The 24,049-nt window shown below is 36.9% G+C and overlaps 1 protein-coding gene across 1 annotated transcript in view; it reads right to left on the reverse strand.

Moving 5' to 3' along the window:
• Positions 1-126: 126 nt before the first annotated feature.
• The window catches only part of FAM19A2 (family with sequence similarity 19 member A2, C-C motif chemokine like), a gene marked incomplete at its 3' end in the record, with an annotated part of 358,233 nt that continues 334,310 nt past the window's right edge, over positions 127-24,049 (reverse strand). The window contains exons 3-4 of the mRNA XM_011383838.1: positions 1,160-1,312; positions 127-251 (exon numbers count right to left, since the gene is read on the reverse strand). Of these exons, the coding sequence (XP_011382140.1) occupies positions 127-251; positions 1,160-1,312 (278 nt within the window). The remainder of the gene's footprint in view (positions 252-1,159; positions 1,313-24,049) is intronic.

The following is a 24,049-nucleotide window of genomic DNA, read 5'->3' on the forward strand; positions in this document are numbered from 1 at the left end:
AAAAAAAAAGTGTTATGGAAAACTATACTCTCTCATTCTACAATCACCACTTAACCGATGTCACTGCACGTGCCCATGCTGTTTATGCAGAGACATTTTGCTTTCCCAAGCTGGCTGTCCACTTACCCTAGTTGTTTTCACTTTATTCCCAGAGGAACAGCTCCAGCCTTTCCGATCCGGAAGAACTTTACATTCCTCTCCCTCTAGACACGGCTGCATATGGCACCACCATTTCTGTTCCACTATTGAAGCTACAGGAGATAGAAAAATGGATTTATTGTTTTCCATTGGGTTTCTTAATTCTCTTGATGTATGAAGAGGAACAAAGCCACTTTTTTCCCACCACTGGAAAGACTGGGTTTTGAGGTATGCTTCTTTTCATTTTCCAAAGGGGCTAAACCTTTGTAGATTTTCTGACTAGAAGAATTTATCTTATTTTACTGTGATAAAAACACTTCACATGAGATCTACCCTATTAAATATATACTACAGTATTGTTGAAGGATTTTTCATGTGAATATGCTTCATGAAAACTAGTATGTTGGAAAGAAACTCAATCTTCATGCACTGATTTACATGAAAATCAGAGGGCATTAGAGTTAATGCATTTTTTTTTATTGTGGGCAGTAACCATCATCCTAAGAAATGTACCATGCTAATATGACTACTTAATTATTCATGGTAACAAATTAAATAGGTCCATATAAAGATTTATATCCTACTGCAATTACTTGAACCTTTGAGAAATATTTTGATGTATCTTTATAATATTTCATGTAAATTCTATCCACAATTAAACATTCATGATGTTTAAGAACGATCCATGGGGTTAGAAATTTGTACTATTTAATCAACTATTTTCATATTTTCTTCCCCAATTAATTTGCACACAACACATATCCTCAGCTGGCGAATCAATATTTCACATGGACTTTGGGGAACCTCATTATAATGCCTTTTCTTACAAAATTGCATAAGATTTTAGACCTCTTTCCAAAAAATTTTATATTTCAAAATGCCTTCCAAATAACCTTATATCAGCCACCTAATTTATATAGTGTGGTTCCCTCAGGATTGGCCCAGTCAACAGATCTAGTGGGATTCCAGTTCTCAGCATTCCCCAGCTGTACTATCTCAATGGGCAATGTGAAAGTCTCACCATCCACACAAGATGGAGCAGCTCGTGTGGTGCCTGCCACCTGCCCGGGGAAACAGGAGCACTTGACCGTTTGTGACCGTTCTTCTATCTTGTTCTTATTACAGCATCTGTGGAGTGCCACCACCTCGCAAGTGCCCGTTTTAACATGGTGAGCTGTACAAACAAAAACAAAAGATGAGACATTTAGAAAACTTTGGACATGTCCACCCCTCTTTTTAATTAGAAGTGCATTAAGTATAGCTCTATAAGAGACCCACCATGCATGAAACTAGAAATACAACAATGCTTACTCCACACTTTGATTTCTAAATGTGGAATGTGGTTGGACTATTTCTGTCAAAACAGTCTGAAATACAGATTCAATATATGATGCTATCAAAAACATTTATTTGCATATGACTTCTTTTTACACCTTTTTGTTTGACTTGCTAATAAAAGGTAAACCCTTAGACAAGGTACCCTGCAATGGAGGTGAGTATAAAGTCAGGCAAGAAGTTAGGATATGGGGGGATCCCCCTCCTTAGTATTCTTCCACACAGTTTCCATGAAAACGAACTAATTTGGTGATTCTTGAAATTGCTGTTGTTTTCCCAAAAGTTTCAGCTAGTCTCAGGACTCAAAAATCATTTCTTCTAGTTTTGCCTGAGGAGACAAATGGCACCAAGGGCAGCCAGAACTTGGGTGGATTTATATCTAGTCTAGAAACCCAGTCCAATAAGCTGTGAGGTTCCCCTTCCCATTTCATTCACCTTGTAAGAAGGCTATAAAGGTAAAATTTTGGGACGCCAGTTATCACATCATGATAAGGTTCCAGTTTGCCATCATTTTTTTCCCTAGCATTTCTTCTTCAAAGTATTAACCTACTGTAAATGATGAAGCAAAAATTTAATCTGCTAAAAATAGCTTAAAATCAAACATTTGTTGAAATACTGTGCTTTCAGAAGTTTTAGAACTGTAATTGCTATAAAAACAAATTTAAATAGCAAAAGTAGAGATCTGAAGTTGTTTAAGTGATAAATATATCGGAACCAATTGTAAAAGATCAGCACATTATGCATTTATGTTAATCTTGACCCTGGGAGACAAGGGGCCACTCTGGAGTAACTCATATTAGATAGCTTGTGAGAGAGCAAATCATACATATTTTCCTCCTTGTCCCTTCACATGAGACTAAGAAACTCAGGTGTGACATGTAATCCGCAAAAGAACTTTCAAGAAGCAAATATTTCCAAGGTCCCAAAGATTTTTCTGTTTGAATCAAGCTCAGAGCTGTCTCTACAAAAGCTAAACCTTGAGAGCCAGACTTCTTCTCATGCTATGGAAACTATTTTCTTAGCCAAGAATGATTCCATTTGTCTTAATCGATTGCTTTGTGTTATAGTTTACAAGTCATTATATTGTTTTCTACCCTGTTCTTAGTCACATTTTGAGTCCTGGGGCTGCAACAATGAATACGAGGGACATGGACCCTACCCTCGAAAAGCTCATATTCCTGTGAAGAAAACAAATAACTAAGTTAATGATTGAGACAATATTAGATTTTTAAGCTCCTTGAAGGAAATGAAGTAATGTGATTGAGAGTGATTAAGCAGGGAGACAAGGTATATTTTAGCAAGAGTCCCAGGGAAGACCTCTCTGAGGAGATAATCTGAATGATGATCTAAGTGAGAAGGGAACATCCACTATGAAGATCTAAGAAAGGACAAACATTCCAAAGAGAAGGAGCACGAGTGACAAGGTACTGAAATGGTAAAAAGCGTGGTATGTTCCCAGGCAGCAAGATGACAGCTGTGGCTAGAGTGTGGTTGAACAATTGAAAGGTCAAGGGAAATGTGTCAGAAATGTAGGAAGATCATGTAGGGGCTGGTACGCCTCAGTAAGGAGAATGGATTATATTCTCATTGCAAGGGACGCCTTTGGGTTGAAATGGTTTCACTTCATTAATGCTTCAGAAGTGTACTTAGGATGCTCTTTAAAGAATAGACCAGAGGAGGAAAGAATGGAATTGGGGAGACTATGAAGAGGTTGCAGGTGATAAAGGATGGAATTTAGACCAAACTAACAGCAGCGGCATTAGAGAGAAGTAGTAAGGTATATTTCAGTGCAGAGTTGGTTTGACTTGCTAATGCATAGAATGTGAGCTGTGAGGGGAAAAAAAGAATTAAGGATTGGTCCTGAGCAATTAGAAGTTGGTAGAGAAGTCTCGGGGGGGAAAGGGAATTTGGAAAAGATGTGTTGGGTTAAAATATCTGTAGTTCTGTTTCGTCTGTGTTAAGTTTGAGATCTTTTTAAGACACCTAAGTAGAGATGTAAATCAGGCAACACCATTTGTGAAATAGCGCTTAGGGAAGAAATTCGAGCTGCAGATACACACTCAAGAGATCTAAGCCAGGAGGTGATATTTCAAGCCATAGGCTGAACCAAATTACCATGGACAGGTTACCAGCAAAGAAGAGAAGAAGGGAAAGAACAGTCTAAACCTATATCTGGAATGGGGGAAACAGCAAAAAAGACTGATAAGGAGCAACACATGTAGTAGGAGGAAAGGAACTCAAGATAAAGGCATGGAAAACCAAAGAATAAAATGTTTCAAGAAGGAGGAATCAATCAGCTATGTTGAAAACTGCAATAAATGAAGACAAATAACAGTTTAAAAAGTAACACCTAGTGGTTAAGAGCATAGACTCCAAAACTAGAGTAGCTGGATTCAAATCTAAGTAAGCTCCTCCTAGCAGCTGTGTGACATTGGACAAGTTACCTAACATCTCTAGGTAGCAGTTTTTTGTATCTAAAAGAGGGATATTATTTGTACCATCTTAGGATTGGTTTGAGAATTAAATGAGTTACGTATAAAGCATTGAGAACACTGCCTGCCTCATAGCAGGCCTTCTTTGTTAGCTTGTATTACTAGCATTTAAACTTCGTAAAAATCATTTTAGGTGCTGAGGAAAATAAAGTCGTGATTGAAAGTATATGTCTCATAGAGAATGGGATGTAAAATTATACAGACAAGTATAAAACTTTCTTTCCTGGAGTTTTTCTGGGAAAGGAAGAAGGAAATGGAACAATAGCCAGAAGGGAATATGGCGTCCAGGGAATTTTTTTAATAGATGCCATAAAAGCATGTTTATTTACTGGAATGATCTGGTAGAGAGAGAAACAGTCAATATAGGAAAGAAAATGGGTAATTTAAAAAGAATGTTCTTGAGAAGGAAAAAGGAATTGAGATTCAGGGCACGTGGGAGCGTTGGTATTAGATTGATGTGGGGACACAAAATCCATTTTACCAGGAGAAGAGTGATATGTAGATAGAGGCAGGTAGGTGTGAGTGGATAAGACAGTGAGACGAGGCATCTGTTTTCATCTCATTTTTCTATGAAATATGAGAGATGTTTGAAAAGACTATAAAAAGTAAATATCTCAGAAAGAGGAAAAGTATATTTATTGGGAAGTAATAGTAGAACTGTCTGGCAAGGAGTTGGCTGGCGCATACAATAAACTGCAGAGGACACAGTGGAATGGAAGAAGGGGTGGGATTAATGGCAGAATGCAGATATTTCCATGATGATAAATTATTTGGGACACTTGGATTTCTGATAGTGATTTAGGGAAACAGATGTAAGTCAGGATGAGATTAAGCCTGCAAGACTTCGAATGGAAGATGGGTTATAGATATTAGCAGGGCTTCTTCACATAGTGAAGCTGTTAGAGCACTGAGCAGAGCCAGCTTCAGAGAGAGATTAGTGGTGGCTGGGGCTCTGTTCTCTTCCACTGTACTAATGCAGCCAGGAGCACACAGTGAGATTCCACCAACCTCCCCTCCAGCCCCCGAGAAAAGAGGCATTATTTCAGCAGCAAGGCCATTTTACCATCTTTCTCAAAAGGAGATTTATGGTGGGGAAAGAATTACAAGTGAAAACTGTTTTAACTATTTCCCCCTCCTCAATATCGAAATTTTGACTTTCCCTGACAAGAGGAGAAAATCACCGTGGTTGTCATTAGTGCTGTTCAAATATTTCTGATTCTCTCCCTTCTCTGCCCCCATTAAATTGAGATGTATTGATGTGACTTGCTTTGACCAATGAAATGAAAGCTAAGTAATATGAGTCATTTATGAGCAGAAGCAAAGGATATCAGTCTATGTGAACAATTAATCAGTAACAAAGGAGGCAGGAATATACCATGGGGTAAAGACAGTCTCTGCAATAAATGGTGTTGGAAAAACTAGAAAGACACATGCAAAAAAAAAAAAAAATGAATCTAGACCACTTACAAAAATAAATGTATAATAGATTAAAGACTTATATATAAAACCTAAAAGAAAACATAGGCTGCTAGCAACATTTTTTGGATATGTCTCCCCAAGCAGGAAAACAAAAGAAAATAAACAAATGGGACTACTGCAAACTATAAATATTTTGCACAGCAAAAGAAACCATCAACAAACCAAAGACAACCTACTGAATGGGAGAAGATACATCCGATAAGGGGATAATATTCAAAACATATAAGGAACTCATACAACTCAATATCAAAAAAAAAAGTCCAATTAAAAACTGGTTAGAGGACATGAATAGATATTTTTCCAAAGAGGATGTACAGATGGCCAATAGACATATGAAAAGATGCTCAACATCACTAATCAGCAGGGAAATGCAAATTAAAACCACAATGAGAGATCACCTCACACCTGTCAGAATGGCTATTATCAATAAATCAACGAACGGGTGTTGGTGAGGATGTTGAGAAAAGGGAACTCTCGTGCACTGCTGTTGGGATAGCAAATTGGCACAGGCACTATGGGAAACAATATGGAGATTGCTCAAAAAATTCAAAATAGAAATAGACCCAGCAATTCCACTTCTGGGTATTTATCCAGAGAAATCCAAAACACTAAACGGAAAAGATAGATGCACTCTTCTGTTCATTGCAGCATTATTTACAATAGCCAAGATATGAAAGGAACCTAACTGCCCATCAATAGACAAATGGATAAAGATGCTATATATGTATATTTAATATATATACACACAATGAAATATTACTCAGCCATAAAAAGAATGAAATCTTGCAATAATGTGGATGGAGTTAGAGGGCATTATACTAAGTGAAATAAGTCAGAAAATATGTAGAATCTAAAAAACAAAACACAAACATATAGAGAACACATTGGTTGTTGTTGGCAGGTGGGAGGGGGGTTGGAGGTATGGGTGAAAAAGGTGAAGGGATTAAGTAGTACAAATTGGCAGTTATAAAAATAGTCATGGGGATGCAAAGTACAGCATAGGGAATATAGTGAATAATATTGTAAAAGTTTGATGTCGGATGATACTAGATTTATGAGGTGATCACTTCCTAAGGTATAAAAAATGTCTGATTACTGTGTTGGACATCTGAAACTAATATTGTATGTCAATTGTAATTGAAAAATACATTTAATAAGCTAGTATGTAATTTACCACACTTCTCTCCACTAGCCAGAGCAACCAATTATGTTGATAGTGGAGACTATAACAAGCTGAGTTCTCAAGTGAAGAGACACAGAACAGAGTCCCCACCAACCATGATAGACCTACGAGTAAGAAATAAACCTTAAATTGTGTATGAGCTTCTAAAATTTAGAGGTTATTTGTTACTGCCACAAAACAGCCTCCTCTGGACACAGTAGTACTTTTTCTGCTGCTTCCTAGACTGTTCATAGGGTATATTTTTCCAAATACATTAGTTGGAGGTAAGTCAGTGAAGTATGACATCTCAAAACCTGGTCATTTATTCTACATTTGAATCAATGCAGAATAAATATGAAAAAGAAAAGACTGTTTAGATAGTAAACAGATTGTAATGAATTATTCCACAATTGGATAATTACATTGGGTAAGGTCAGTATGTCAGAGCTCTGGTGAAGAAAGTGTGCTTCTTTGGGGAGAAAGGAAGTGACTGATGCTTTATATGGATGGTAAAATGAAGAGAGGGATGAGGTAGTTGGTACACTGAGAAGACAGAGGCATTTTTCCCTTCACAGAACATGGTACTAAATGTTAAGAGATTAATAAATGTGACCAGGAAGAGCAAGCCTGAGAGACCAAAGCCTTTCTGCCCTAAACTTCCTATTCACTGCCTATGGATACATAGACACACAGGTTTAGTTTCCTGGTGAGAAATGTAATTTTGTGAAAAATCTCTCTCAGTCTTTATTGTTCTCATTAAAACAAGCTGCAAAGCTTACTGTGGAGGAGGAGAACTAACCTTTTTAAAAAATAGATGAATGGATGTATAATCTTATAGTCAGAGATTGAAGGCACAGGTAGGGAGAATATTGACTGTTCAGTATTTTTTATATATGTTGGTACATATGCCAAGTGAAATAAGATACTTTAAAACTGGTAAATGAATCTTTTAGCAGACCCTCATCTAAGCATAACATATGTTCAGTTTTCTTATTTGTCTGATATGTGTCTTAACTTCTAATGATAACCAAATCCTTGTAGACAAAGACTAAATTTTCATGTAAACTGCTCACCATTTGGTATGTGTTTAGTAAATGGTAAACAGTTTAAGAGGTAAAACTAATTCCTGTGGTTTTCTTTTAAAAGGTTAATGAGACTGTAAGAAATTCAAGCAGTTACTAGAATTCTTTACACAGATTCAGATAGAGCTGATGATAAACTAACCTAATCAATAGGGCTTTCAAATTAACACAATAGGCTTCCCAGACAATCACTTAGTATCACAGTAAACTGATGCAAGACCCCCTGGAGAAGATTTAAGTGAAAAAAAAATAAAAATAAAAAACATCTTTTTGCTGTTCTGCTATTTTTTCCTTCCTGGATGTGATGTATAAACACAAAATCACCTCCTCTATTTTTGTGAAATGACACTTAGAGACACACAAGTTAAATGCTTATGAAAAAGGGATACCAAGTATTAACCAGCTCTAATTATTGTCTTCCACGCTTATTACTCTTATGTTTTAATTCAATATTAGGATCGTTGACTCTATAATGTCCCAGAAATATGGCCTTAATAGACTGCCACTTAAATCATATCTTAAGATGCCTAAATGTTTTGCAAAGTTATTATGACTGGTATATTCTGGCATGCAATCCTACAAGGCATTTTAGCCCAACCTTTATTTCCATCTGATTTTTTATGTAATGAAAGGAGCTCCACCATAAGGGGAAGATCTAAATGTGTACATTTACTGAATTTTTACTGCATGCCAAGCATTATTCCACTTTATCATCACAGCAACCATTAAAGAGGAAGCTATAATTATCCCCAACTTACAGACAAAGAAACTGAGCCACAGAAATGTTAAGTAATTTGCAAAGGTAAAATAGCTAGGTAAGAGACAAAACCAGAGATGAGTCCGGGGACTTTGCTTTCTGAAACCATCACCTTAAACAGTATCTTCTAGTGCCTTTTCTGCAGAGCTCCACATCCACGCAACAGACTGCAGTTCTAAATGATGTGGAGGAATGCATGACGCGTATCACTGTCCCCACATGCAATGCTTGGTAGCCTCAGTCTGAGCCTAGTTTCACCTAAACTATACTTGAGTAAACCCTTAAGAAGGCCATTCCCCTTTCAAAGAACTGCTTTGTTCATCTCTAAAATGGTTCCAGAGAGTCCTTATGAAAACCAAATGAGATAATGTATTCGAAACTACTTTTAAATTGTTTAGCAATTTAAATGTTAATTATCTCTTTTACTTTTAACGTAATCAATGAAAACCAAAATGATGGAACATATATAAAGATATAACTGATAGAAAGTTATGTACATTTTATAAAAGTACATATTTCATGTGTAAAAAATATATACACACACTGGTGTTGAGATGCATGTAAAAAAAATTTCATCTGACACTTATGCTACAGAAGAAAGTAAATTTAGCATCAAGTTGTGAATTTGTTCCTACGTGGTTTCCTCTCCATTAGATTTCAGTTCTTATTTGTATTCCAATTTGTCTCACTGATTCTGAAATTCTGTTTGTCTCCATACACTCTTATTTAATAAGTTTACTTGACTAGCTCCCAAGAGAGTACTTTTAAACAGAAATAAAGTACCAACTACATGCACCAATAGGCATCTAAAATGCAAGCTAGTTAGTGGATTTAGGTTACTGTAAATCACTTTGAATGGATAAAATGTGCGGAAACAAACGCTTTTGAGACAGCTAATTTCTCACTTTAATTCATTAGAATGAGAAAATAGGGAGCATTTTTAGACTTTCTTGTAAAGCAATGTAAAAGAAATGGTCATTTAAATAGATCAATGAAATTTCAAAAGTTTATGAAATCAGGATTATCAGGGAGGAAATAGCCAAGTGCCAATGACATTTTTATAAAGCCTGTTTTCTAAAAGTTCTCCATTTTATATGTAAGAAATAAAATTATTGGGGAAAAACAAATTGCCACTAAAGAGTAACACTAACAGTGCAGTCCTCTATTAACGAAAGCAAACTCTCAACCAGAGGATGTCCCCCAGTCTATGTGAAAGAGGCAGAACAAAACAAGATTTGCTGTCGCAACAATTTTAGGTTTATTCCCCCTCAGTCTAATCATGAACATCTCGTACAGCCTCATTTTAAGCGAGAATCAGTATTAAGGCAAACCTCAAGGAACAGTGGTCTCTTTATAAACTGCCCAGCAACTTTTGCTTGTAAGGCCTACGGGGAAAAAGAATGAGACGGATCAAATTCATCTCTCTAGAAATTTGGACTAAAAGTCACAGAAATGTCACATGAAAATGGACATTTGAGCCCAAAAGTCATCTGGCATCAGGAGTCAGGTGACCCATGGGGAGCTTTGTGCACCCTGTGGTGATAACAGGGACTCAGAGGAAGCAGACCCCAAAGCACAGGTGCAAAGAGAGGTAAAGAAATAAGATACCAGCTGCCTTGATGTCTGCGTATTCCTGAAAATTTTCCTGAATTCCTGAAATATTGCACAGATTTCAACGAGCCCCTTTTTTCCTGAGGCAACTTGATGATGTCTCTGTTCCTTGACCCCAAAAATGTGCTGACTAGGGTATTCTCTTTTTTAAATTAAAGTTAAAATTAAAAGCTAATTAGAAGTTTTCATCACCCCCACTTTTACGAGCAAGAGACAAGTTTACACCTTCTTCCTAGGACCCAGGAAATTCAGAATCTAACAGTCACACTTTCTGCTTTAACCTCATAGTGAAAACTGACATTCTAAGTGATGACTTTAAGGCCATTTCAAATTACTATGAAGGGAATATGGTCCATTATACTTTTTTAAATGTTTCTAATGGCAAAGGCTAAAAGCAGATTTCCTACTTCATCCCAAATTACACACACCCACACACAAATGTGAAGGATCAGAATATCCCCAGTCCCTATACACTACAGAAGTCACACTGTTCTTTAATGATTAATATTCCTATAAATGTTTCTAAGGACAGCAGTACAGCCCAAGTGATTCCTGAAAAAAAATGACAGTGAGTAGAAAGAGCAGTGAAAAGAAAGATGGGATACTTTGGCCCTAATGCATAGTTCTCTGTGCCTGAAGAGTGTAGTGTTGAGTAAGTCGTTTAGATCTCTGGGTCTCTTTCCTCATCTGTAAGATGAAAGAATCAGACTAGTTTTAGAGTTAATTTAAAGATTCCTTCCAACTCTAAAATTCTATTAGTTTATGAAATAATTAAGTTTCATTATAATGGGTAAAGAAAACGAAAGTCAAAGTAAACAGATTTTTTTACTTGCCTCAGACTAACATAAATTAACTTCATTGAGTCACTGAACCTAATGAAAAACTGAGAAGGGAGTCTGTGAAATTTATATTTCTGATATAAATGAAGTCATGGATCTTAACTGTACAGTTATAATACATGAGTATTATTCACTATAAAGTCATCCTACATCCTCATATTATTTTATGTACAAAACAGTTTAATTACTGTTGATTCCATGAGTGCATTCAAGTACAAAAGATAATACAGAAGAGTGAGGATTCTGAAGTCAGTGTAGGTTCAAGTCCCAGCTTTAAAAGACAGTGCCCACCTATTCACCAAGTCTCCTCTTTCTTTCCTCCTGGACACACAGCTAGACTACATTTTCCAGTCTCCCTTGCATGTGACACATGGAACGCGGTGGGAAATGAGTTTTACTTGCAGAAGGCTCATCCCTTCTGCAACGTGAGGACACAGCATGACATCTGCAACTCAGAAGAGGGCCTGCACTTGACCATGCTGGCATTTTGATCTTGAACTTTTAGCCTCCAGAACTGTGAGAAATACATTTCTGTTGTTTATAGGCCACTAAGTCTCCGATATTTTGTTATGGCAGCCATAAACAATGGCAGACTAAAACATGCAGAGAACAAAAATGTGATTCCAAAAATATTATTTCACCTCTTTCTGTTTCAGCTCCTCATCAGTAAAATGGAAATTATAATAGCATCTACTGTAAAGAGTTGTAATGAGGATCAATTCATTATTGTCATTATTCATAACAGTACTTATATTTGATAAAGTGTAAATGTTAACCATAATTAGTATGTAGGCTAAGAAAACCTTAGTCCCATAGATCTATGTATATAACGCAGATATCTAAGAGAGAATCATTGACACTTAGAGACTTTAAGAATAACAGAGATAAAGTCCTATCTTGCCATTTTACACAGAAGAAATGGATGGTTAGACTACAACTATAATATTCACTAGTTCAAAATCACAGAGCTAGATTATGGAAGATCAATAATTAGAACTCAGCTCTCTTAATTCCCAGTTCAATGTCACTTCTATTACGTACCTCCACATCTCTTTGCTCACCAAATTCCTCTCATTCTGCATCCTGTTCATCTCAATTTCCCTCACTCTTCCACAACCTTCCCTCTACTGACTTGACTTAGGCATCCTTAACATCTTCTTGCATAATCCTGAGGGGACCCTGACTAGTCTTTTTATTTCCTAGCTTATTCCTTTACATGCACATAAAGACACACATTCTAATGTGGTAGATCTTTCTAAAATTAAGTCTAGGGTATAAAACCATTCTTGGCTCATCATTATTCACAGAATAACTTCAAATTCTTGGGCATAGCCCAAGCATTCTTCCATCAGCCCATCTCTGACTTTTCCAGCCTCGCTTTTCTGTACACTCTTGTTACACTCCACACTCAAGTCATATAAACTATTTTTAGAATCTTATCTTTAGTCAGGCCACCTCTTACTCTTTCCTGACTCCTTACCTCACTCTGTACACCCTAGGAAACACCTACCCCATCTCTCAAGTTCAGAACATTGTAACACCTACTCCATGAAGCTGTTAACCAACCAACCCCTCAAGTAGACTAGACAACTCTTCCCTCCTCTGATTAACTTTTTCTTACCTTTTCTGCAACACCTGTAACAGTTTTCTATATTTACTGTTTATTTTATTCCACTAGATTGTGAGGCCCACATTCATGATCATTCATTCCTGATTCCCCAGCTTGAGGCACAGTTTGAGATCCATAATAGAAAAATGAATATGCTTTGTGAATCAATGAATAAATAAATGGTTTATCACAAGAGCTCTCAAAAAAGAGAAAAAAAAAAACAGTAATCATTTCTCAAGTCCAGGCTTAGATGAACTTACTAGAAATATTTAAAAACATTGACCTTGCTAGTTTGTGGATGTGTGGGTTTGTGTTCTTATTTTGTTCTTCCTGAGAGCCAAGTAAGGTTTCAGGAGGAGGGAGACACTCGGGCCTGGACTGTGATGTCAGAAGCCCTAGGTTCTATTTCTAGTACTACCACCAACTATTTAATCTTTGCTAAATCAGTCATAATTCATGAAATTAAAAACTTGGCCATATTTGATAGCAGAACATTTCATGTGATGTTAGCTAAATGTATTTCAACCAGTAGGATTCTGTCCAATGAAATGAAAGCCTAATGTAATCAACGAAAGTATATTCATCAGAGAAGCAGTGTGACATTGTACTCTGACCCAGGAGATCTTGATTTTTCCCCCAAGTTGGTCAGGACAATTCTTTGAAAGTCACTTTACTTATTTGGACTTCAGTTTCCTTAACTAAAAAGTCAGAAAGATCTCTAAGTTTCTTTTCCACTCTAAAAAGGTATGATATGGTGGGCTATGTACAAATCAAGATGGATAGAGGCACCAAAGTCATTTAATTTCAGGAAACAATTATCCCGTGAGAGAAGGATGAACTTCTATTTCCCATGTCTAATTTTGCAGATTGATAATTCCATGCCCATACTAAGAAGTTTTCTACATCTGGGGTATTCTTTGAAGCCAGCAAGACACCTACAAACAGAATAAATCAGTATTATTCAAGAAAAAATGAAATCACTGCCTTCAACAAAATTTTTTCTCACACATGGAAAGTTTGCTCTGTATGCAGTGATTGACATGAAAAGCAAATTTAGGTTATCTTTCTTCTATACTTCAACAGTTTCAATACAGAATATTCAGGTTCTGAGTGTCATTCTAGATCAAAGGATATAAATTCTAAGTTGTTATTAAGGCAGACTTCAGGCTGATTTTCTTCTAAAAACTAAAATGTTTTTAGTTTTTAAAACATTTTTTAGAAGAAAGATGCTAGTAGCTCTTCAAAAAACTATATTTTTAACTACCCATTCACTGAGTAAGGATTTTATACTGTCGTATCGATTAAGATTTTTTTTTTTTGGTATTGATAGCTTCTGAATATGTCCTCTTTAAAAATAACTTTATAATTCATTTATGATGTGAAAATCAAATGAGAATAGAGAAGTAACGATGTGTAATAGGAGGGTCATTGGTTCCTGGCAAGTTGGGAAATGTGTCCTTTTTTGCACTCCACTCCTAACTAACCAGGAGATCTCTGCCAACTCATTCACATGTCGAAGATCTGTCCATCGCTGATTAAGTTCCAGACATTGTGCTAGCTCCGGAGAATACAGAGTCAAAGGAATGACCGTCCCTGCTTTCAAGGAGCTTAGAAGGCTATAAAAGGAGAGAGCCATGCACATGAAAAGTAGAATTGATAAAGGAGCCATGATGGAAATAGCCACAGAATATACTGATTTAAAAAAGAAAAAAAAAAGTCATTTTCACCCAGAGAGGAGCAGGTATAAAAAGAAAGATCTGGAAAGAATTCATAAAGATGATGCTTAATCTAAATTTTGCAAGATGCTTGAAAGCTTGCCAAGCCACCTCAGCAACATGGGCCTCACTTAGTTTCCTGGTCAGAACTAGGTGATTTCTAAACTCCCTTCTGGTTATAAATTTTTATCATTTTATATACATTTTTAATAATGATATAGAAAGGTATGTTTCTGTTCACATATGTATATATTTAACCATAGTGTGTATACTATCCAAAACCCTATATTAAAATATTTCTAATTAAAATATTTCTACTATTTCTATAAAGCTTTTTAAAACACGTACCTTGCTGCTTTAAACAGTGTCTGCTAGACGTCACTTAACTTTTAAGTGTTATTCTTAACCACAAATCTGGGGTGTGTTGGAGTGTAGCTTTATGCAGATGCAAAAAATCTAAGACATAGTGTGAAATGTAGTGGATCCTGACCAAGTCACATCCTAGGAATTTATTTTCTTTAAGAGGTCCCTGGTGTTAATTTGTTCTTTTGGTAATTTGCCTTTTTCTCCTGAAAGTGAAGTGAGCATGTACAGTAACATGCCCTCCTGGGCAGCGTAAAATGGATACCATTCAGCCAAACTAATTAATGAATCAAAGGCTAAAGCAGCCTTCTGGTGGGAAGCAGGAGTATCTGGTGATTACAAGAGAAAATGAGACAGATGCCGGCTTTTTCACAGCTGTTACTAGCTGTGTGACTTTGAGCAAATTACTTGCAGCTAAGCTTCAGTTTCCTCATCTATGAAACAATAAATCTACTTTCTTTTATTTTTGGGAAGATTAAGAGAAAGCAGGTAAAGCTCTTAGCTCTGTGTCTAGCATGCAGATAGTACTCAGTGATCACTAGCTATTGTTATTATTAATACAAATCCAGGGACTCCAATTATCCTTGTGAAAACATTCTTCAGGATGAGACATGACAGATGGCAAATGGTTTTCAGTGAAACTAACTTATGAATCAGGTCCTTAGCAAGTTACTTTCTTATCTAAGAGTCAGTAGATAACATAAATAGCTGCATAATAGGTGAGAACACAAATGCTAGAGCCAGAGGACTTGGATTCAAATTCCAGCTCTGCCGCTTACTTCCTGCATAACCTTTGACAAGTTACTTAACCTCGCTATGTCTCGGTTTCCTCATCTGTAAAAAAAAGAAGAAAAAAGAAAAAGAAAAATCATAGTATCTGCCTCATACCATTGTTGTAAGGATTTAATTAATTAAAACATATAAAGCATTTGCAAAGTATCTGGCCAGAGTAAGTATTCTGTAAATGTTTACTATTGATAGAAATAGAACTTTGCATAACACCTTTGGAGACCTAGGAGGTAATGTCATCATCAATGTGGAGTTGATGGTAATAATGTAGGGAGGAGGCAAGAGAACTAAAACATTAGATCAAGCTACATTCAGAGACTGCAGTATGCTGATCGGCCCTGCAGCCAAGCCATGAGGAAACCTACAGAACAAAGGAAGATTTCTGCTGGGATTGCTAACTAACCATTTACCCATACCATGAAGGGAAAACAGAGTGTTTAAGTTGGGGCCTACACAAAATGAAATCATTCATTCCCTATGGCTAAAACCATCGGAACCTATGGATCAAAGGCTGGGGATTTTTTTCTTTGCTCTTTTTTTGGCTTTGCTTTCTCTTGTCTTTGCTTTCTCAATCTATGGATTGTTGTCCCTTCTCTAATAAACTTTTTTTTAACTCTGACTCTGGCATGCATTTGAATTCTTCCCTACACTCAGTCAAGAACTCTCTCTCACAATACAGGGCTTGAGCTCCCCTGCCTCCCCCCCCACCGGACCCCGCCCCCCGCCACCCCTCCCCACCTGGGGAATTTGCCCTGACCTGCATCAGTATCTTCTTAGCCTGGTGGTAACAGCACTCTCACAGAGCCCTCCTGGGGAGAAGGACAACTGAGAGCTCATTCTCTAGGCTCAGATAGACCCACATTAAAAAGCTGACCTACTATGCATGAGCTTGCTCACATTATTTCACTCCAAATCCTCAGGGGGCTCATTCATAAAATGGGAATAGTAGGATCCACCTAAAACTGTTTGTGAAGATGAAATGGAACCCTGAATATTAAGTGGTTGAATACCTCTATACTTTGGGGGACTTGTTTTTAAGGGCTTGACCTAAGAATTACTTGAATTTGAGCCCACAACTTGACCACTGCCCTGCACTGCCTCTCTAGCCTAAGGGGCAAGAAATCTGGTCAGAAAAACTGTCAAACTGTTCTGCCTTGACTCTCAAACCTTTTTACCTCATTATTTCCATCCCTCAGTGCTACACTGGCTTCTTTCTCACCAAGGACTCTCAGAGTCCTAAAGATTCCTCGTCAACATTTACTGACAGGAACTTGTCCCCATTCTTGACTTTGCTTTTCTGATCCAATACTGTGACTCCCTCTCACACTAGTTCTCATTCTTATTCCTTCTCCCTTTCATGCATGACTTCATCATTCATTCATTTAACATTTATTAAAGGCCCATGGTATGCTAAACACAGAAACACCAGTTTCTGCCTTAATGGAGAAGACAAACATTGAATATGGGTAGAAGCAGCACAGGGAACTGATTCAGGATACAAGATACGGAGTTAGATCAGTCCCAGCCTTCTTAATAGCTGTGTCTTGAATTAATTATGTAATTGCTCTGAGCGTCAATTTCTTCTGCTGAGAAATGTGAATACCAATGTCCACTTGTACCTAGAAGAATAACCGTCCTCCATTACCATCCACCCCCTACTTGCTTCTGAGAATTTGCTTTATACCAAAAAAAGAAAGCATTATTTTACCAGTTACCCTTTGTTTATAGAAACTGATGAGAGTGGATACCTTGCTTTAAAATGTGATCAGTTGAAAAGGAAGAAAAATGTTTTCAAAGCTTTGGCTGATCTTACTGTAAATAAAAAGTTACCACTACATCTCTGATTTTTGAAAACACCAAGCAATGAGCCCCACTGGGGAATGGACTGTGCTTAGCATCATAATGTAAAGCTCTGTCCTCTGGCAAAGATACTGTAGGCAGGTATCTTTGCACATTATGTTGCATTTAAGACAACATTTTTCTTAAATTACGTTTAAAAAGTAGTCATTGTGGGAACATTTTTAGTGGTGTGTGTATGAGACAGAGGGAGAGGGAGAATGAGAATGAGTTTAATCCAATAAGTATGCACCTGAAAGCTAAATAAAAAGAGGAAGTATATCTTCACTACGAATTGGTAAAGGACCCTCAGAAGAGATAAAAATTTAGAGTGGCAAAGCTCAAGTGTCCATTTAATTTATTATCCAAATCATGATCCATTTGAGAATAAAAGGGTTTTCTATAAATGATTATGCTAAAATAATAGGTGTTAACTGGTCTGGGTGCAAAGTGGAACATATAATTACTGCCAATGATTAACCAATGATGAACTGTTCAGCTAAAGCCCACCCTTACTAACTATGGTCTTATTCCAGGCTGAATACCAAAGCTTTGAAAAATGTGCTGATATGAATTATGTTTTATGAACTCTCCTGGGGGTGAGGGATGAAAGGAAATTAAAATCCTAGGATAGACTAAAATTGGTAGGGAACAAGTTTTCCTATGTGGGTATAGAGAATTTACATTCTAAAAAATCAGTGGCATTCTCTTTCTCTGAAAATCCTAGATGGTATATGCTTGGCTTGAGGCTTGTCCAGGTACAATGCAGGTGGTTTCCTGTCTCTTTCAGAAGGCAAAGCTACTGCACCTGTTGTATCTTTGTACTAGATCTGTTCTTTTCCTTTATTTTGTGACTACAAATATTAATCCTCACAATAATAACACCACTATTAATGAAAGGAAAGCAGCCCAAACTATATCGATTTTAGGAAAAGCACCATAACCAGGGTTGTAAATAATATTGTGCTTAGAGGTGTATTTGACGACATCAGATTACGAGCATTACAGCATGAAAAATAATTAAATTAAATGAAAACAATGTCAAATATCCCAGAACATGAAGTATGTAATTCGAAGCCACAGAGCATATGGAAGAGATGGCAGAGACCAGATTAAAGTCAAGAGAGGGCATGCAAAGTACTGAGAGAGGATAAATGGCAACAGGCATACCTGTGCTAGGGTAGTGAGACAGGACATCACTTGTAAATTCTTAATCTTTTAACAGGAAATTAAATGGGACATCTCTTGCAGAGTTAATCTTTTTAGTAAATCTAGTTAAGTTTTCTTCCCTCCTTTCTTTGGGAAAAAGGCCCTCTCCCTCAAATCCTGATAACTGCCCTGGCGACTCAGATCATCTGTTACTGATAAGGGTCATCAGCCCATTGTTAAGCAGAAATGGTTTTAAGCCATTTCAGGCAGGGCCCTTAGAGTCTGAAGGTCGGGGAGGGAACTTTAAGCCAAAGGTCTTTCTTTTTACTCTTTAAGTATTAACCAAGCCTGTTCCCCTTTATTCACTTAGTAGGCAAATCAATAATAGAAATTAACAGATGTATGATTTGAATAACGAGTTTGTATCTTCTTTTCCTTGTCTAGGGACTGAGGTGGCATTTCAGCAAGAAACCGAAGACCCCACCCTGACTGAGGCAGGAAGGGAAATAGCTCCATGAAACTCCTGTAGGCAGGGACTTCTGACGGCTGTTCTCAGCAGGAAGCAGATACTGCAGAAGAAGAGACCTCCCCTCTCTCAACATCCATACTAAAAATAAGGGGATTCATGGCTCTTAGATAAGAGTAAGGCAAGAAAGTTAGGGGGTTTTGGGTCTGCCTGCAGAGACACTGAGGTCATCCTATCTCAGAAGGGGCCCACCCTAATCCGCCCACAATTAAGCCAGAAGGCATTTTTTTTAACTCACACAAACCAGTAGGCAGAGATTTAGGTACCAGTTTAAGCCAGTCACTTGCACCGGCGCAATGAAGACCCCAACGACCTTCAACTCACCTGAGTCTCATTATACCATCATTAGAATATGATGTATATGCCCAGAAGTTCATTAATATCATTATAATAGACAAACATGGGAACAAACATGCGCAGAAAGCAAAATGATGAATCACTGAGTCCTCCTTTTAATCTTAGTCGTCAATCAAAGAAGCCCACTCCTCTAAGAAAAGTAACCACCCACAGCAAATAGGGATAAAAACCCCAAAGGCTTTGTTACCAGGCCTTTTGAGCCAGGCCTTTCGAGCCACGCCTTTCTTGCTCAGGCCCGCTTCCACGTCTAGAAGTGTACTTTCCCTTCTAATAAAACTTTTCTTTTCTACTGTATTTCGGTGTCTTGCTCAATTCTTTGTTAGAGACATCAAGAACCTGGATAACGTGTCAAGAGAGGACCCCACTCTCCAGTAACAGTAGGACATGTCACAAATGGAAGGAATTAATAATGCAGGGACATCAGGTCAACTTCAGCCAAATTCAGTAAGAACCAGAAACATTCATTCATGATATTTTTGATGAACTGGAAAGCTTGGAGAGTTAAAAAGGGGAAAAGTATGGAAAGTGGATGACTAAGAGGGCCTTAGTGTTCTCAGCTTGACAAAGCTTGTGAAGGGCTTTTTCCAGACTTTAGGCCCTTGACCTACCTTTTCTTACAGCATTTACTTTAGAAAATTTGCAATAATAAATTCTTTATCTTCCTTTTTGAGATGTAAATCTTCTAGTCTCCTACAAGTTTAACAACCCAGGAATGTCCTTCTTAAGCATTCCTAAAGCCATCCCTTTGAAACAAGATCATCAAAGAAGCCTGTATCTCACTCTCTGTGAGATGGTAGGAACCTAACTTTGATATGCACCAATTAGTAAACACAGATGGCCTAATCACATTGACCAGTCTCCCCAGAGTGTCCTCCAGTACCTTTGCACTAACTCAGCCCAGTGTTTAAAAATCCTCCTGCCTTTTATTTCAATGGAGTTGAATGCAATCTCTCTCCCTTTTTGCAATAATCTTCAATAAAGTCTTCCTTGCCATTTTTAACAAGTATACAGTACATTTAAAAAAGTGGGGGCTGACTGTAGAGCATCTGCTTGGGTAGCTGAAAACATCGTAAGGTCTAAATTAAATTTGCTTGACTAGGACAACTGTGATTTCAGAAGTTCCAAAGGGCCTCCTCCTTCCTCACTCTCCAAAAACAATCTCCACCAGATTGCAGAGGAAACAGTTTTTCTAACAAGGAATAAGCCTCTCCTCTACAATCAGAGATAAAAGGCTGGTTGAGGTAATGTTTCAGTGTGAAGCATTTCAGCGATGGTGTAATCAGTCAATCAATAGGTATAAATGGGTCATTATAAGATCCTTTCCCGTTTGGATTGAGGAGCAGGAAGCGTGAGAAGAATAGAAGGACAAAGAGGGGATGTGGAAAAGATAAAAAGCAAAAAAATGAGGTTAATGACAAATTTCACAGGATTTACAGCTTTGCCTAGAGTCTGCCTCATCTACCTCCAACTGGGTTGGAATAAAAAGAAGTTGGGGGCTGAGGTATTTTTGTCATGCAGCTGCAAACACAGGCAGGCACACTTGGCTTGATTAATGAAGATGTTTAGGGTTTGTTTTATTAAACAGTCTGACTTCTTGTAAAGTAGCTTAGATTTTATCTTAGGATATCGCCATACTTGAAATCTGACATTGTTTTTCCACTTTTCTTTCCATGGCATGCATCAAATTAGTGTATGTGTTTGGGGGTACAGGGAGTACATCACAGCCTCAGGTAAAACAAAAATTACCAATCCCCGTTCATTACAGATAATGCTATTTTATAAAGAAAAAAAAAGCCTTCAGTGACAAGAATGTTAGAAATAAAACAAATATATATTTTAAAATCATTAATGAATCTTATAGGAAAAAATATTATAATACAACTACATATTGCTGCAAAAATAGATTTTATGAAATAACCTACAACCAACACAATAATTGAGTTAAAATAATAATAATTACAAAGTCAAGAAGAGCAGGAATGTTTACTTCTGCTTAGAGATAGCTGCTAATAAAATAAGTAAAAATAAAAATTTATGAGATTTCATGCCATTTGCCAACCAGTAAAGCAAACAAAACTCTTCTGCATGTTTAGATTTTTTCTTATACCTCCTACACTGGGGTGTCCCTTAGGTAACAGTAGGGTTTGGGGCCAGGAGGGGTCGTTAGACATCATAGTGTAAATGATTGCTAAAAAAAGTCTATATTTCCATGTAAATATTTGAGCCCAAAGGTATAAGGTTAAATTCAAGGCCTAAAAAAAAAAAAAATAAGCTTGCAAAGATTTTTTTCCATTCTTTTGTTATTTAATCAAATTTCAACCTCCTCAGTAATTCAGGGACTGATTAGAAAAGGTTTTAACTAAAGTCGACATGTTATGTAATGTGTGTATGAGCTTGAGTGAAGCAAATATATTTACTTCCTATTTATTTAAGATATCTAGCAGAGACTTGCAATCTGTTTCCCCTAGGAACATTCCAAAGAAGTCTTTTACTTCCTAATAATGAAGAGCACAGCTGACATTTATAATGCTTTTCCAGGAGGTTCCAGAATCTAATATTAAAGCTTGAGGAAAATATTTATTCTTGGAGAATTTATGTCAAAATGCTTTACATGTTTAGTTTTCAACATACTTTTACATCAAAGGGTCAATAAGTTGTTTGAAAATGACTTACATAAAAACACTGCTTACAGATCATTAACTACCTGATGGACAGCCCCAGGCAAGGAAGTCTAAAGTGCTTATAGCCCACAGAAGATCACTCAGAAATATGAAAACAAAGCTATAAAAGGATATCATAAAGAATACAGAAATCAGTATTCATTTCACATGGAATTGTTGTTTAAAGCCTATTCCGGTTGAGACAAATTCATGTGAATAGGTTTTGATTTCACATGTCTAATTATACGTGATATAATCAAGTTTATTTCTGAAAACACAATTAAGAGCTTGTGACAATTTCTCTTTTGTCCCACCAATGTACTTAAGACAGTTATCAAATTCTATTGTAAGAATTGCCTCTTTCTAATAAGATAGGGATTTCTTGAATTTGGCACAGAGTAGGTATTTAATAAACATTTATTGAATTGAAATTAACACAAGGATATGCCACACAGGAAGCTAACAAAATAGTCCTTACTTCCTATTCCAGACATGTTATTACTTACTTCATTAACAGAAAATTAGTTCAGAAAAGGGAAATGGGCAAGAAGATCTGCTCTTTAAACTAGTAAAACAGTAGATGGTTAGTCTTTTAAATTATTTTAAATTTAATTCATTGGTATTCTTAAGTTCCAAGACAAAAGTCAATGACAAGACCCCACCAGAAACTGTAGAATTCAGCACCATATATTTACATTTTTTAAAAGAAAATTCAATGTCGGTAAGTAAGGAAAGAAGCATGTCCCTTAAATATTTATGTAGTTTAATGTTCCATTTCAAGGCTTTTACTAATAATTCATTTAGTCAGAGGAGATTAATATTGGTATTTTTACTTAACCCAGACAATCAACTTTAGATCATGTAAAAGTGGAAAATTAAATGGCAAAAGTATATATATATATACTTTTGTCATCAAGGCTTGTTTGGATGGCCATGCTTTCTCCTGTGAGACTGAGGACTTCTCTGGAAAAGGGAGAGAAAGTAGGAGAGAAGAAAAGGTAATAACCTAATTATTTTGGATAGTTTGGAAATAAGCCCACACTATTCAGGAAAAAAAAAGGGCGGGGGAAGAAAATGAAAAGGGAAAAGGATATAAAGAATAAGAGACCTAGGAGACTGTCTTAGTTCAGGCTGCTATAACAAGACTACAATAGATTGGGCAGCTTAAAAACAGACATTTATTTCTCACAGTTATGGAGGCTGGAGAGTCCAAAATCAAAGCACTGTCAGATCTGGTGTCTGGAGAGAGCTTTCTTTCTGGCTGGTAGACAGCTATCTTCTCACTGTGTCTTCACAAGGCTGAGAGAGAGATTACCCCTCTCTCATCTCTTTTACTAAGAGCACTAATCCCCTTCACCAGAGCCCCACCGTCATGGCCTAATACCTGCCAAAGGCATCCCCTAATACCATCACACTGGGAACTAGGAGCTTCAATATATGAATTTGGAGGAGGGGGAGGATACAAGCATTCAGTCCATAGCAGAGACTATAAGTTTGGGTGACTTGGGGAGTGTCTGAGAAGTTATTTTCTTGCTAAAAGAGTGGTCCAGTACCAGGGATCAGCATAGCAAAAACTGCCAAGCTCAAGATAAGTGATATAAAAAAAAGCCCTCTCAGAAAGATGTGAGGCATTATTCACCTCTGGTCCTCACAGTGTCTAAGATCAGAAGTGAGAAGAACCCCTCTTGCTTCAGGTTTCATAGGCTGAGTTTCTTTATTTCCCTTTCACTGGCACCGTATTATCTTCATGGAAGTGGTACTAATCCCCAGTTTGAGAAAAGAAAGTTTGGGGAGAAAATTTCTCACAGTCCAGTATGGGAGAGAGACTACTTTAGAAATAAGTTTGGAGTGTTCAAGAATTTTTTTAATCAAAAGACAAAGTTAAGTGAGAGTTCACCACTAATTCTGATTAAACTAAATGGGAGGTTCGATGTGTCATAATATCTCCCTCCCATTTAAAAACAAAGTATTTCAAATTTGCATTACATACAATGAAAGCTTTATATATTTAATCTTTCTTAAAAATTCCCTCATATTAAATTATTTACTTTTGTCTTAAAATTTTTATTTTCTTACTCTTAAGGAAGGAATCATAGGAAATTAACACATTATCACATTTTACTATAGTGTAGTTTTTCTATGGAACCAAT

The sequence above is a fragment of the Pteropus vampyrus genome, unplaced genomic scaffold (assembly GCF_000151845.1).
Source record: "Pteropus vampyrus isolate Shadow unplaced genomic scaffold, Pvam_2.0 Scaffold545, whole genome shotgun sequence".
Lineage (NCBI taxonomy): Eukaryota > Metazoa > Chordata > Mammalia > Chiroptera > Pteropodidae > Pteropus > Pteropus vampyrus.